This window comes from Hemitrygon akajei, chromosome 10 (assembly GCF_048418815.1).
Source record: "Hemitrygon akajei chromosome 10, sHemAka1.3, whole genome shotgun sequence".
NCBI lineage: Eukaryota > Metazoa > Chordata > Chondrichthyes > Myliobatiformes > Dasyatidae > Hemitrygon > Hemitrygon akajei.
The window spans coordinates 177,723,666-177,735,703 of NC_133133.1; the positions used below are offsets into that span (position 1 = coordinate 177,723,666).

Here is a 12,038-nt window from a genome sequence, read left to right on the forward strand (position 1 = left end):
TAGTCAAGTTGATACAATCAGATTCACAGAAACATTTCCTTGATTCCAACAGGGTTATCCATAGATAATGAGAAGCACTGTCGACATTTCGGGCCGGGACCCTTCATCCTGATGAAGGGTCTCGGCCCGAAACGTCGACAGTGCTTCTCCTTGTAGATGCTGCCTGGCCTGCTGTGTTCCACCAGCATTTTGTGTGTGTTGTTTGAATTTCCAGCATCTGCAGATTTCCTCATGTTTATCCATAGATAATAGATAGATAGATAGATAGATACTTTATTCATCCCCATGGGGAAATTCAACTTTTTTCCAATGTCCCATACACTTGTTGTAGCAAAACTAATTACATACAATACTTAACTCAGTAAAAAAAAAAAATGTGATATGCATCTAAATCACCATCTCAAAAAGCATTAATAATAGCTTTAAAAAGTTCTTAAGTCCTGGCGGTAGAATTGTAAAGCCTAATGGCATTGGGGAGTATTGACCTCTTCATCCTGTCTGAGGAGCATTGCATCGATAGTAACCTGTCGCTGAAACTGCTTCTCTGTCTCAGGATGGTGCTATGTAGAGGATGTTCAGAGTTATCCATAATTGACCGTAGCCTACTCAGCGCCCTTCGCTCAGCTACCGATATTAAACTCTCCAGTACTTTGCCCACGACAGAGCCCGCCTTCCTTACCAGCTTATTAAGACGTGAGGCGTCCCTCTTCTTAATGCTTCCTCCCCAACACGCCACCACAAAGAAGAGGGCGCTCTCCACAACTGACCTGTAGAACATCTTCAGCATCTCACTACAGACATTGAATGACGCCAACCTTCTTAGGAAGTACATTCGACTCTGTGCCTTCCTGCACAAGGTATCTGTGTTGGCAGTCCAGTCTAGCTTCTCGTCTAACTGTACTCCCAGATACTTGTAGGTCTTAACCTGCTCCACACATTCTCCATTAATGATCACTGGCTCCATATGAGGCCTAGATCTCCTAAAGTCCACTACCATCTCCTTGGTCTTGGTGATATTGAGACGCAGGTAGTTTGAGTTGCACCATATCACAAAGTCCTGTAACAGTTTCCTATACTCCTCCTCCTGTCCATTCCTGACACACCCCACTATGGCCGTGTCATCAGCGAACTTCTGCACATGGCAGGACTCTGAGTTATAATGTCCTGTCTCCCAGTGCCATATGCTAACCCCATGTCCTGCCCTTAGTGTCATGTGTTAAAATCCCTCAACCTATGTCCTATTCCCCAGTTTTAGGTGTTAAAATTCCTGACCCCAGGTCCTGTCCTCCCGTGCCATGAGTTAAAATTCCTGTCCCCCAGTGCATATGCTAAAATTTCTGACCCCATATCCTGCCCCTAGTGTCATGTGTTAAGATTCCTGTCCCCCAGTGCGCCCATGTTCTGTCCCAGAGTATATGTTAAAATTCTTGTCCTCTAGTGCCACGAGCTTTGAACAGCAGCCGATCAGCATTCGAGATTGATCAGCACGAACAAATTAAAGTAAGGCAGGGGCAAGTGGAGCGTCTATCATTAGATAGGGCAGAGTTAGAGTGTTGATTTTGAGACCTAAGCTCTTCAAGTCTTCAGCAAAGACAAAAAATTGTAAGTAGAGCTTTTCCCCCCTTTACATTTTCAGAATCAGAATCAGATTTATTATCACCGGCATGTGTCATGAAATTTGTTAACTTAGTAGCAGCAGTTCAATACAATACATAATATAGAAAAAAAAATCTAAAATAACAATAAATAATTATTTGCTCAGTTAGAATAGTAGAGACGCCAGGCAGGATCATGGAATGCTCCTGCGTGATGTGGGAAGGCAGAGAGACCTCCGGTGGTCTTGACGACTACAACTGTGAGAAGTGCATCCAGCTGCAGCTTCTAGCAATCCGTGTTAAGGATTTGGAGCTGGAACTGGATGAACTCTGGATCATTCAGCAAGCTGAGGGGTGATAGACAGGACATGGAGAGAAGTAGTTACACCCAAGGTGCAGGACACAGGAAACTGGGTGACAGTCAGGAAGGAGAAAGGGGTTAAGGAGCCAATGCAGAGTATCCCTGTGGCCATCCCCCTCAACAACAGGTATATCACTTAGGATACTGTTGAGGGGGGTGGGGTTGACTTAGCAGAAGAATGTCACAGTGGATGAGTCTCTGGTACTGATTCTGAATCTGTGACTCAGAAGGGAAGTGGGAAGAAGAGGCACGCTGTGGTGATAGGGGATTTGTTAGTTTGGGGAGCAGACAGGAGGTTCTGTGGGCGAGAACAAGATTCCAGGATGGTACGTTACCTCATGGGTGCCAGCGTCTGGGACATCTTGGATCAAGTCCTCAGCATTCTTAAGTGGGATGTTGAAAAGCCAGAGGACATGTGTCCATATAGGTACCAATGACATGGGTAGGACGAGTGATGAGGTTCTGTAAAGAGAGTTCAGGGAGTTAGGTGCTAAGTTAAAGGGCAAGACCTCCAGGGTTGTGATTTCAGGATTAATACCAGTGCATGTGCTAGTGAGGCCAGAAATAAGAAGATTAACGTGTGGCTAAGATGTTGGTGTAGGAAGGAGGGCATCAATTTTTGGATCACTGGGCTCTCTTTTTGAATTGAATTGATTTTATTTCTTACATCCTTCACATACGTGAGGAATAAAAACTTTACGTTATGTTTCTGTCTAAATCTGCAATGTGCAATCATAGTAATATATAATAATTTATAATAAATAGAGCAGTCAATATAACATAGGATACATTCAAATCAGCGGTGAATTAGTCAGTCTGATATCAAAGTGAAGAAGTTGTCCCGGAGCTTGTTGATCCTGGCTTTTAAGCTGTGGTACCATTTCCCAGATGGTAGCAGCTGGAATAGATTGTGGTTGGGGTGATTCAGGTCTCCAATGATCCTACGGGCCCTTTTAACCATATAACAATTACAGCACTGAAACAGGCCATCTCAGCCCTTCTAGTCCGTGCCGAACGCTTACTCTCACATAGTCCTACTGAACTGCACTCAGCCAATAACCCTCCATTCCTTTCCTGTCCATATACCTATCCATTTTTTAAAAAATGACAAAATCGAACCTGCCTCTACCACTTCTACTGGAAGCTCGTTCCAAACAGCTACCACTCTCTGAGTAAAGAAGTTCCCCCTTGTGCTACCCCTAAACTTTTGCCCCTTAATTCTCAACTCATGTCCTCTTGTTTGAATCTCCCCTACTTTCAATGGAAAAGGACTATCCATGTCAACTCTATCTATCCCCCTCATAATTTTAAATACCTCTATCAAGTCCCCCCTCAACCTTCTACGCTCTAAAGAATAAAGACCTAACTTGTTCAACCTTTCTCTGTAACATAGGTGCTGAAACCCAGGTAACATTCTAGTAAATCTCCTCTGTACTCTCTCTATTTTGTTGACATCTTTCCTATAATTTGGTGACCAGAACCTTTTAACATACCTGTCCTTGTAAGTGTCCTGAATCATGGGAAGTTCACAACTACAGATGCGCTGGGCTGTCCACACCACTCTCTACAGTGTCCTGTGATTAAGGGAGGTACCAGTCAGTGAGGCAGCCAGTCAGGATGCTCTCAATTGTGCCCCTGTAGAAAATTCTTAGGATCTAGCGGGCCCATGCCAAACTTCCTCAACCTTCTTTCCGTCTAAGGTGAAAGAAGCGCTGTTGTGCCTTTTTCACCACACAGCTGATGTGTACAGACCACGTGAGGTCCTCAGTGATGTGGATGCCGAGGAACTTAAAGTTGTTTACCCTCTCAACCCCAGATCCATTGATGTCAATAGAGGTTAGCCCATCTCTATTCCTCCTGTAATCCACAACCAGCTCCTTTGTTTTTGCGACATTGAGGGAGAGGTTGCTTTCTTGACACCACTGTGTCACAGAGATGTCTTCTTCTCTGTAGGCCACCTTGTTACTGTTTGAGATAAGGTCAATCAATGTAGTGTTGTAGGAAAATTTAATTAGCAGATTAGAGCTATGGGTGGTGACACAGTCATGGGTATACAGGGAGTAAAGGAAGGGACAGAACACAGCCCTGAGGGGCTCCTGTATTGAGAGTCAGAGGGGTGGAAGTGAGAGAGCCCACTACCTGCTGGTGATCTGACAGGAAGTCCAGGATCCAGCTGCACAAGGCAGGGTCAAGGCCAAGGTCTCTGAGCTTCTTGTCGAGCCTGGATGGAACTATGGTGTTGAATGCTGAACTGTAGTCCAGGAACAGCATCCTTCTTCTCCAAATGTGTAATGACGGTATGTAGAGCAATGGCTATTGCGTCATCTGTCGATCTGTTGTGTCAGTAGGCAAATTGTAGGGTGTCCAGTGTGGGTGGTAACATGGTGCAGATGTAATCCTTGACCAGCCTCTCAAAGCATTTGCTTATTATCGAGGTGACAGGACACCAGTCATTCAGGCATGTTAACTTGGTCTTTTTTGATATAGAGACAATGGTGGATACTTTGAAGCAGGAGGGCACTCTACACTGGGAGAGGGAGAGATTAAAAATGTCAGTAAACACACCTGCTAGTTGTGCTACACACATCCTGAGTACTCGCCATTTGGTCCCGCAGCCTTGCACCTGTCCACTCGTTGGAAACATTTGCGTACCTCAGCGTCAGAGATGACCAGGTTGTAGGTTGTAGCGGTGGCTTTCCTCAGAGGCTCAGAGTTAGCGACATCAAACCGAGCGTAAAAGCAATTAAACACATCTGGGAGAGAGGCCACGATGTTGGTGGCACCACAACGTTTGGCTTTGAAGTCTGCGATGGTATGCAGCCCTCGCTATTGTGAATCTTGACTCAATCTTGTCCCTGTATTGTTTCACAGCCTCAATAGCTTTGCGCAGATCATAGCTGTTTTTTTTTTAGCTCTAGCTGATCGCCAGCGATGTAAGCTCGATGTCACGCTGTTAAGTGCTGCTCACACAGAACTACTGATCCAGGGTTTTTGGTTCAGGTAGACCCTGACCAACTTCTGGGGGCAACCTCATCGATGCACTTCCAGATGAAGCACATGACTCTATCCGTGAACTTGGAGATATCCTCATCATGGAAGACATTCCAGTCGACGTCATCGAAGCAGTCCTGCAGCATGGAGTCTGATTGGTCAGACCAACAGTGGACGGTTTTAACTATGGCCACCTCTTGCTTCAGCTTCTGTCTGTATGTCAGCAAAAGCAGGATTGAAGAGTGATCTGATTTTCCAAAAGCTGGGTGAAGGAGAGCTTTGTAAGCATTGTGGAAGGGAGTGTAACAGTGGTCAAGTGTGTTATCTCCACAAGTGCGTCATAGGAAGTCATTCCTACCTGTGGCCATCAAACTTTACAACTCCTCCCTTGGAGTGCCAGACACCCTGAGCCAATAGGCTGGTCCTGGACTTACTTCCACTTGGCATGATTAACTTATTATTATTTAATTATTTATGGTTTTATATTGCTATATTTCTTCACTATTCTTGGTTGGTGCGGCTGTAACGAAACCCAATTTCCCTCAGGATCAATAAAGTATGTCTGTCTGTCTCACCTGGATGTGCTGACAAAACTTCAGAGAAGTTGGGGCCTGTAGAAAAGAGATGGTTTGCACCTGAATTGGAAGGGGAATAATATCTTAGCAGGAAGGTTTGTTAATGCTGCACAGTGGGGTTTAAACTAAAGTTGCAGGGGAATGGGAATGAGAGTGCCAGAACAGTTAGTGGAGAGGTTGTAGAGACAGATGTTGGTGAGACCTCAGATGAAGTCAGGAATCAAAAAGTTGAGCATGGAGTGACTAGTGTCCTGAGCTGCATATATTTCCATGAAAGAAGTATCATAGGAAAGGTGGAGATCAGACCATGGATCAACACCTGGAATTATGACATTGTAACTATTAGAGAAATCCCAAATCTTCTCCCCTGAATCTTTAGGCAATATCCCCTAGTTCTAGTCTCACCTACCAATGGAAACAACTTTCCTACTTCTATCTTATCTCCACCTTTCAAAACGTTTTATGTTTCTATAAGATTCCCCCTCTTGAACCCCTTCTTCTCTGGAATCAACCTGGTGAACCTCCTCTGCACTGCCTCCAAAGCCAGTATATCCTTCCTCTAGTATGGAGACCAGAACTGCACACAATACCCCAGGTGTGGCCTCACCAGTACCCTGTATATTTGCAGCATGACCTCCCTGATCTTGAATTCAATCCCTCTAGCAATGAAGGCCAACATTCTGTTTGCCTTCTTAATAACCTGTTGTACCTGCAAGCCAACTTTTTGCGATTCTTGCACAAGCACTCCCAAGTTCCTCTGATAAACAGCATGCTGCAGTCTTTCACCATTTAAATCAGGAGTAGGCAACCTTAAGCACAAATGATTTTCTTGCATGTGTTATTCATTAATTTGAGGCAAAACATAACTAGATGTACTTAAATGGATAATTCCCACATTTCAAGTTTTTATGGCATTTATCTGGCCCACCGTCCGCTCATTAATACGTAATCTGGCCCACAGAGGCAAAAAGGTTGCCAACCCCGATTTAAATAATAATCTGCTCTTCTATTTTTCCTTCCAAAGTGGATGATCTCGCATTTACCAATGTTGTATTCCATTTGCCGGACCTTGCCCCACTCACTTAACCTATCTATATCCCTCTGCAGACTCTCCACATCCTCTATATAATTTGCTTTTCCACTCAGTTTAATGTCATCAGCAAATTTTGCTGCGCTACACACAGTCCCCTCTTCCAGATCATCAATGTAAATGGTAAACAGCTGCGGGCCCAGCACCAACCCCTGTGGCACCCCAATCACCACTGACTGCCAACCGGAGAAACACCCATTTATACCACAAACACAAAGTACACTGCAGATGCTGAGGTCAAAGCAACACGCACAATACACTGGAGGAACTCAGCAGGGCGGGCAGCATCCGTGGAAACAAACAGTCAATGTTTCAAGACCCTTCGTCAGGACTGAAGAGGGAGGGGGCAGGGGCCCTATAAAGAAGGTGGGGGGAGGGTGGGAAGGAGAAGGCTGGTAGGTGCCAGGTGAAAAACCAGTAAGGGGAAAGATCAAGGGCAGGACCCCACCACCAAACACATCTTTCCCTCTCTACCCCTCTCCGATTTCCGCAGGGATCATTCCCTCCACAACTCTCTGGTCCACATGTCCCTCCCCACGGATCTCCCACCTGGCACTTATCCCTGCAAGCATAAGTGCTACACCTGTACCTACACCTCCTCTCTTACCACCATTCAGGGCCCCAAACAGTCCTTCCAGGTGAGGCAACACTTCACTTGTGAGTCTGTTGGGGTAATCTATTGCATCCAATGTTCCCGGTGCAGCCTCCTCTACATCGGTCAGACCCGACGCAGATTGGGGGACCAATTTGTTGAGCACCTCCGCTCCGTCCACCACAACAGACAGGATCTCTCAATTGCCACCCACTTCAACTCTGCTTCACATTCCCATTCGGATATGTCCATACATGGCCTCCTCTACCGCCATGATGAAGCCAAACTCAGGTTGGAAGAGCAATGCCTCATACACTGTCTGGGTAGTCTCCAGCCCTTCGGCATGAAAACAGAATTCTCCAACTTCCGGTAATTCCCTCCCCCTCCCTTCCCCATCCCAGTTTCACTCTGCCTCCTCCTCAGCTGCCTATCACCTCCCTCATGGGTCCACCTCCTTCTACTACCCATAGTGCTTTCCCCTTACATTCTTTCTTCACCTTTCCTGCCTATCCCCTCCCTACTTCCCCTCCCCCACCCCTTGATCTTTCCCCTTACTGGTTTTTCACCTGGCACCTACCAGCATTCTCATTCCCACCCTCCCCCCACCTTTATAAGTCTCTTGTGTGGCACCTTATCGAAAGCCTTCTGGAAATCCAAGTATACGACATCCACCTGTTCCCCTCAATCCATTGCACTCATTATGTCCTCAAAGAACCCCAGTAAGTTTGTCAAACAGTACCTGCCCTTTCTGAATCCATGCTGTGTCTGTCTATTGGAACCACGCTTTTCTAAATGTTTTACTATTTCTTCCTTAATGACAGCTTTAAGCATTTACCCGACTACAGATGTTGAGCTAACTGGCCTATAGTTGCCCATCTTTTGCCTACATCCTATTTTAAAAAGTGGTATGACATTTGCTGTCTTCCAATCCGCTGGGACCTGCCCAGAGTCTACAGCATTTTGGTAAATGATTACCAACGCGTCTCCTATAACAATTCTCTCAGCACTCTGGGATGTATCCCATCAGGACCAGGGGACTTAACTACCTTCAGGCCCTCTAGTTTTCTCATCACTAACTCTTTAGTGTCAGTGATTTTATCGAGGTCCTCACCTCCCAATTCGTCCATAACATCATTCTTTGGCATATTAGATGTGTCTTCCACCGTGAAGACCGTGAAGAAAATAGTCGTTCAATGCCTCAGCCATTTCCTTATCACATAGAAACATAGAAAATAGGTGCAGGAGAAGGGAAAGGATCATGGGACGGGAGGCCTCGGAAGAAAGAAAAGGAGGGGGAAGCACCAGAGGGAGATGGAGAACAGGCAGAGTGAGGGGCAGAGAGAGAGAAAAAAAACAACTAAATATGTCAGGGATGGGGTAAGAAGGGGAGGAGGGGCATTAACGGAAGTTAGAGAAGTCAATGTTCATGCCATCAGGTTGGAGGCTACCCAGCCGGTATATAAGGTATTGTTCCTCCAACCTGAGTTTGGATTCATTTAGACAGTAGAGGAGGCCATGAATAGACATATCAGAATGGGAATGGGATGTGGAATTAAAATGTGTGGCCACTGGGAGATCCTGGTTTCTCTGGCGGACCGAGCGTAGGTGTTCAGTGAAACGGTCTCCCAGTCTGCGTCAGGTCTCACCAATATATAAAAGGCTACACCGGGAGCACCAGATGCAGTATACCACACCAGCCGACTCACAGGTGAAGTGTCGCCTCACCTGGAAGGACTGTCTGGGGCCCTGAATGGTGGTGAGGGAGGAAGTGTAAGGGCAGGTGTAGCACTTGTTCCGTTTACAAGGATGAGTGCCAGGAGGGAGATCGGTGGGAAGGGATGGGGGGGACGAGTGGACAAGGGAGTCGCGTAGGGAGCGATCCGTGTGGAAAGCAGAAAGGGGGGGGAGGGAAAGATGTGCTGGGTAGTGGGATCCCGTTGGAGGTGGCGGAAGTTATGGAGAATTATACGTTGGACCTGGAGACTGGTGGGGTGGTAGGTGAGGACAAGGGGAACCCTATCCCGAGTGGGGTGGCGGGTGGATGGGGTGAAGGCAGATGTGCGGGAAATGGGAGAGATGCGTTTGAGAGCAGAGTTGATTGTGGAAGAAGGGAATCCCCTTTGTTTAAAAAAGGAAGACATCTCCTTCGTCCTGGAATGAAAAGCCTCATCCTGAGAGCAGATGTGGTGGAGACGGAGGAATTGTGAGAAGGGGATAGCATTTTTGCAAGAGACAGGGTGGGAAGAGGAATAGTCCAGGTAGCTGTGAGAATCTGTAGGCCTATAGTAGATATCAGTAGATAAGCCGTCTCCAGAAATAAAGACAGAAAGATAAAGAAAGGAGAGGGAGGTGTCGGAAATGGACCAGGTAAATTTGAGGGCAGGGTGAAAGTTGATGAAGTCGACGAGCTCAGCATGCGTGCAGGAGGCAGCACCAATGCAGCCGTCGATGTAGCGATGGAAAAGAGGGGGACGGATACCTGTATAGACTTAGAACATGGACTGTTCCACAAAGCCAACAAAAAGGCAGGCATAACTGGGACCCATATGGGTGCCCATGGCTACACCCTTGGTTTGGAGGAAGTGGGAGGAGCCAAAGGAGAAATTATTGAGAGTAAGAACTAATTCCGCTAGACGGAGGAGAGTGGTGGTAGAGGGGAATTGGTTAGGTCTGGAATCCAAAAAGAAGTGGAAAGCTTTGAGACCTTCCTGGTGGGGGATGGAGGTATATAGGGACTGGACGTCCATGGTGAAAATAAGGCGGTGGGGGCCAGGGAACTTAAAATCATTGAAAAAATTCAAAGCGTGAGAAGTGTCACGAACATAGGTGGGAAGAGAAACTTAAAATCATTGAAAAAATATGTAGCGTATATGGATTTCAGCAAGGCATTTGGTAAGGTACCCCATGCAAGGCTTATTGAGAAAGTAAGGAGGCATGAGATCCAAGCGGACATTGCTTTGTGGATCCAGAACAGGCTTGCCCACAGAAGGCAAAGAGTGGTTGTAAACGGTCATATTCTGCATGGAGGTCAGTCACCAGTGGGGTGCCTCAGGGATCTGTTCTGGGACCCTTACTCTTCATGATTTTTATAAGTGACCTGGATGAGGAAGTGGAGGGATGGGTTAGTAAGCTTGCTGATGACACAAAGGTTGGAGATTTTGTGGATAGTGTGGAGGGCTGTCAGAGGTTACAGCAGGACATCGATAGGATGCAAAACTAGGTTGAGAAGTGGAACATGGAGTTCAACCCAGATAAATGTGAAGTGGTTCATTCAGATAGATCAAATACGATGGCAGAATATAGTATTAATGGTAAGACTCTTGGCAGTGTGGAGGATCAGAGGGATCTTGGGGTCTGAGTCCATAGGACACTCAAAGCAGCTGCGCAGATTGACTCTGTGGTTAAGAAGGCGTATGGCGTATTGACCTTCATCAATCGTGGAATTGAATTTAGGAGCCGAGAGGTAATGTTGCATCTATATAGAACCCTGGTCAGACCCCACTTGAAGTACTGTGCTCAGTTCTGGTTGCCTCACTACAGGAAGGATGTGGAAGCCATAGAAAGAGTGCAGAGGAGATTTACAAGGATGTTACCTGGATTGGGGAGGATGTCTTATGACAATAGGTTGCGTGAACTCGGCCTTTTTTCCTTGGAGCAAAGGAGGATGAGAGGTGACCTGATAGAGGTGTACAAGATGATGAGAGGCACTGATCGTGTGGATATCAGAGGTTTTTTCCCCAGGGCTGAAATGGTTGTCACAAGAGGACACAGGTTTAAGGCGCTGGGGAGTAGGTACAGAGGAGATGTCAGGGCTAAGCTTTTTACTTAGAGAGTGGTGAGTGCGTGGAATGGGCTGCTGGCAACAGTGGCAGATAATGATAGGGTCTTTTAAGAGGCTTTTAGATAGATAGGCTTTCAGCTTAGGAAAATAGAGGGCTATAGGTAAGCCTAGTAATTTCTGAGGTAGGGACATGTGTGGCACAGCTTTGTGGGCCGAAGGGCCTGTAGGTTTTCTATGTTCTATGTTTACAAGCCTCAGTTATTTCATGGTTAATTGCCTCTGCCACTGCAATATTTTTATTAGGTGGCCTATAGACAACTCCCACTAGTGATTTTTTCCATTTAGATTTTTAAATCGAAGCAAGAGGCAGAGAGTGAAGAAGTAAAGGCATCTTGGAGGGAAGCTATTTTTTTTTTTAACTGATCAGGGAAAAGAGGCTAGACTGAACAGGTGCGTGACGTAGCTCGCCAAAGGTTTAAAAAAAAGACCGCCATATACAGCAGCCATCGTTGTATTGGCCGTCATCAGAGTGGACTGAGTAAGAGTGGGACGGCTTTGGCTCAACAGGCTTCGGCGTGAACCGGCAGAGGCGAGGGTAGGTTCCGCTAAGCTTTGTTTCGTTTGTTTAGAGTAGAGAGAATCCCAGGCAGGATGTTGGACTGCTCCTCTTGCAGGATGTGGGAAGTCAGGGAGACCTCCGGTGTCCCTGACAATGATACCTGCAAGAAGTGCATCCAGTTGCAGCTCCTAACAAACTGCGTTAGGGAACTGGAGCAGGAGCTGGATGACCTACGGATCATTTGGGAGAATGAGGAGTTTATAGATAGCAGCTACAGGGAGGCAGTTACGCCAAAGGAGCAGCACGTAGGTAATTAGGTTACCATCAGTTGAGGGAAAGGGAAAGGGCAGGCAGAGCAGGCCTCCCCTGTGGCCATTCCCCTCAACAAGTATACCAATTTGGATACTGTTGGGGGGGGATGACTTACCTGGGACAAGCTGCGGAAGGCAGATCTCTGGCATGGAGTCTGGTTCTGCAGTGTGTTGGGGAGGGAG

At 46.6% G+C, this 12,038-nt stretch overlaps 1 protein-coding gene across 6 annotated transcripts in view; it reads right to left on the reverse strand.

Moving 5' to 3' along the window:
• The window catches only part of LOC140735008 (protein arginine N-methyltransferase 1-like), a 152,636-nt gene that overhangs the window by 122,292 nt on the left and 18,306 nt on the right, over positions 1-12,038 (reverse strand). For 5 of the 6 annotated variants that reach the window (XM_073059820.1, XM_073059817.1, XM_073059819.1 and 2 more), the window contains exon 2: positions 2,292-2,418. The exons of the other annotated variant lie outside the window; for it this stretch is intronic. In XM_073059820.1, the coding sequence (XP_072915921.1) occupies positions 2,292-2,396 (105 nt within the window). In that variant the 5' untranslated portion in view covers positions 2,397-2,418. The remainder of the gene's footprint in view (positions 1-2,291; positions 2,419-12,038) is intronic. 6 annotated transcript variants of the gene reach the window in all.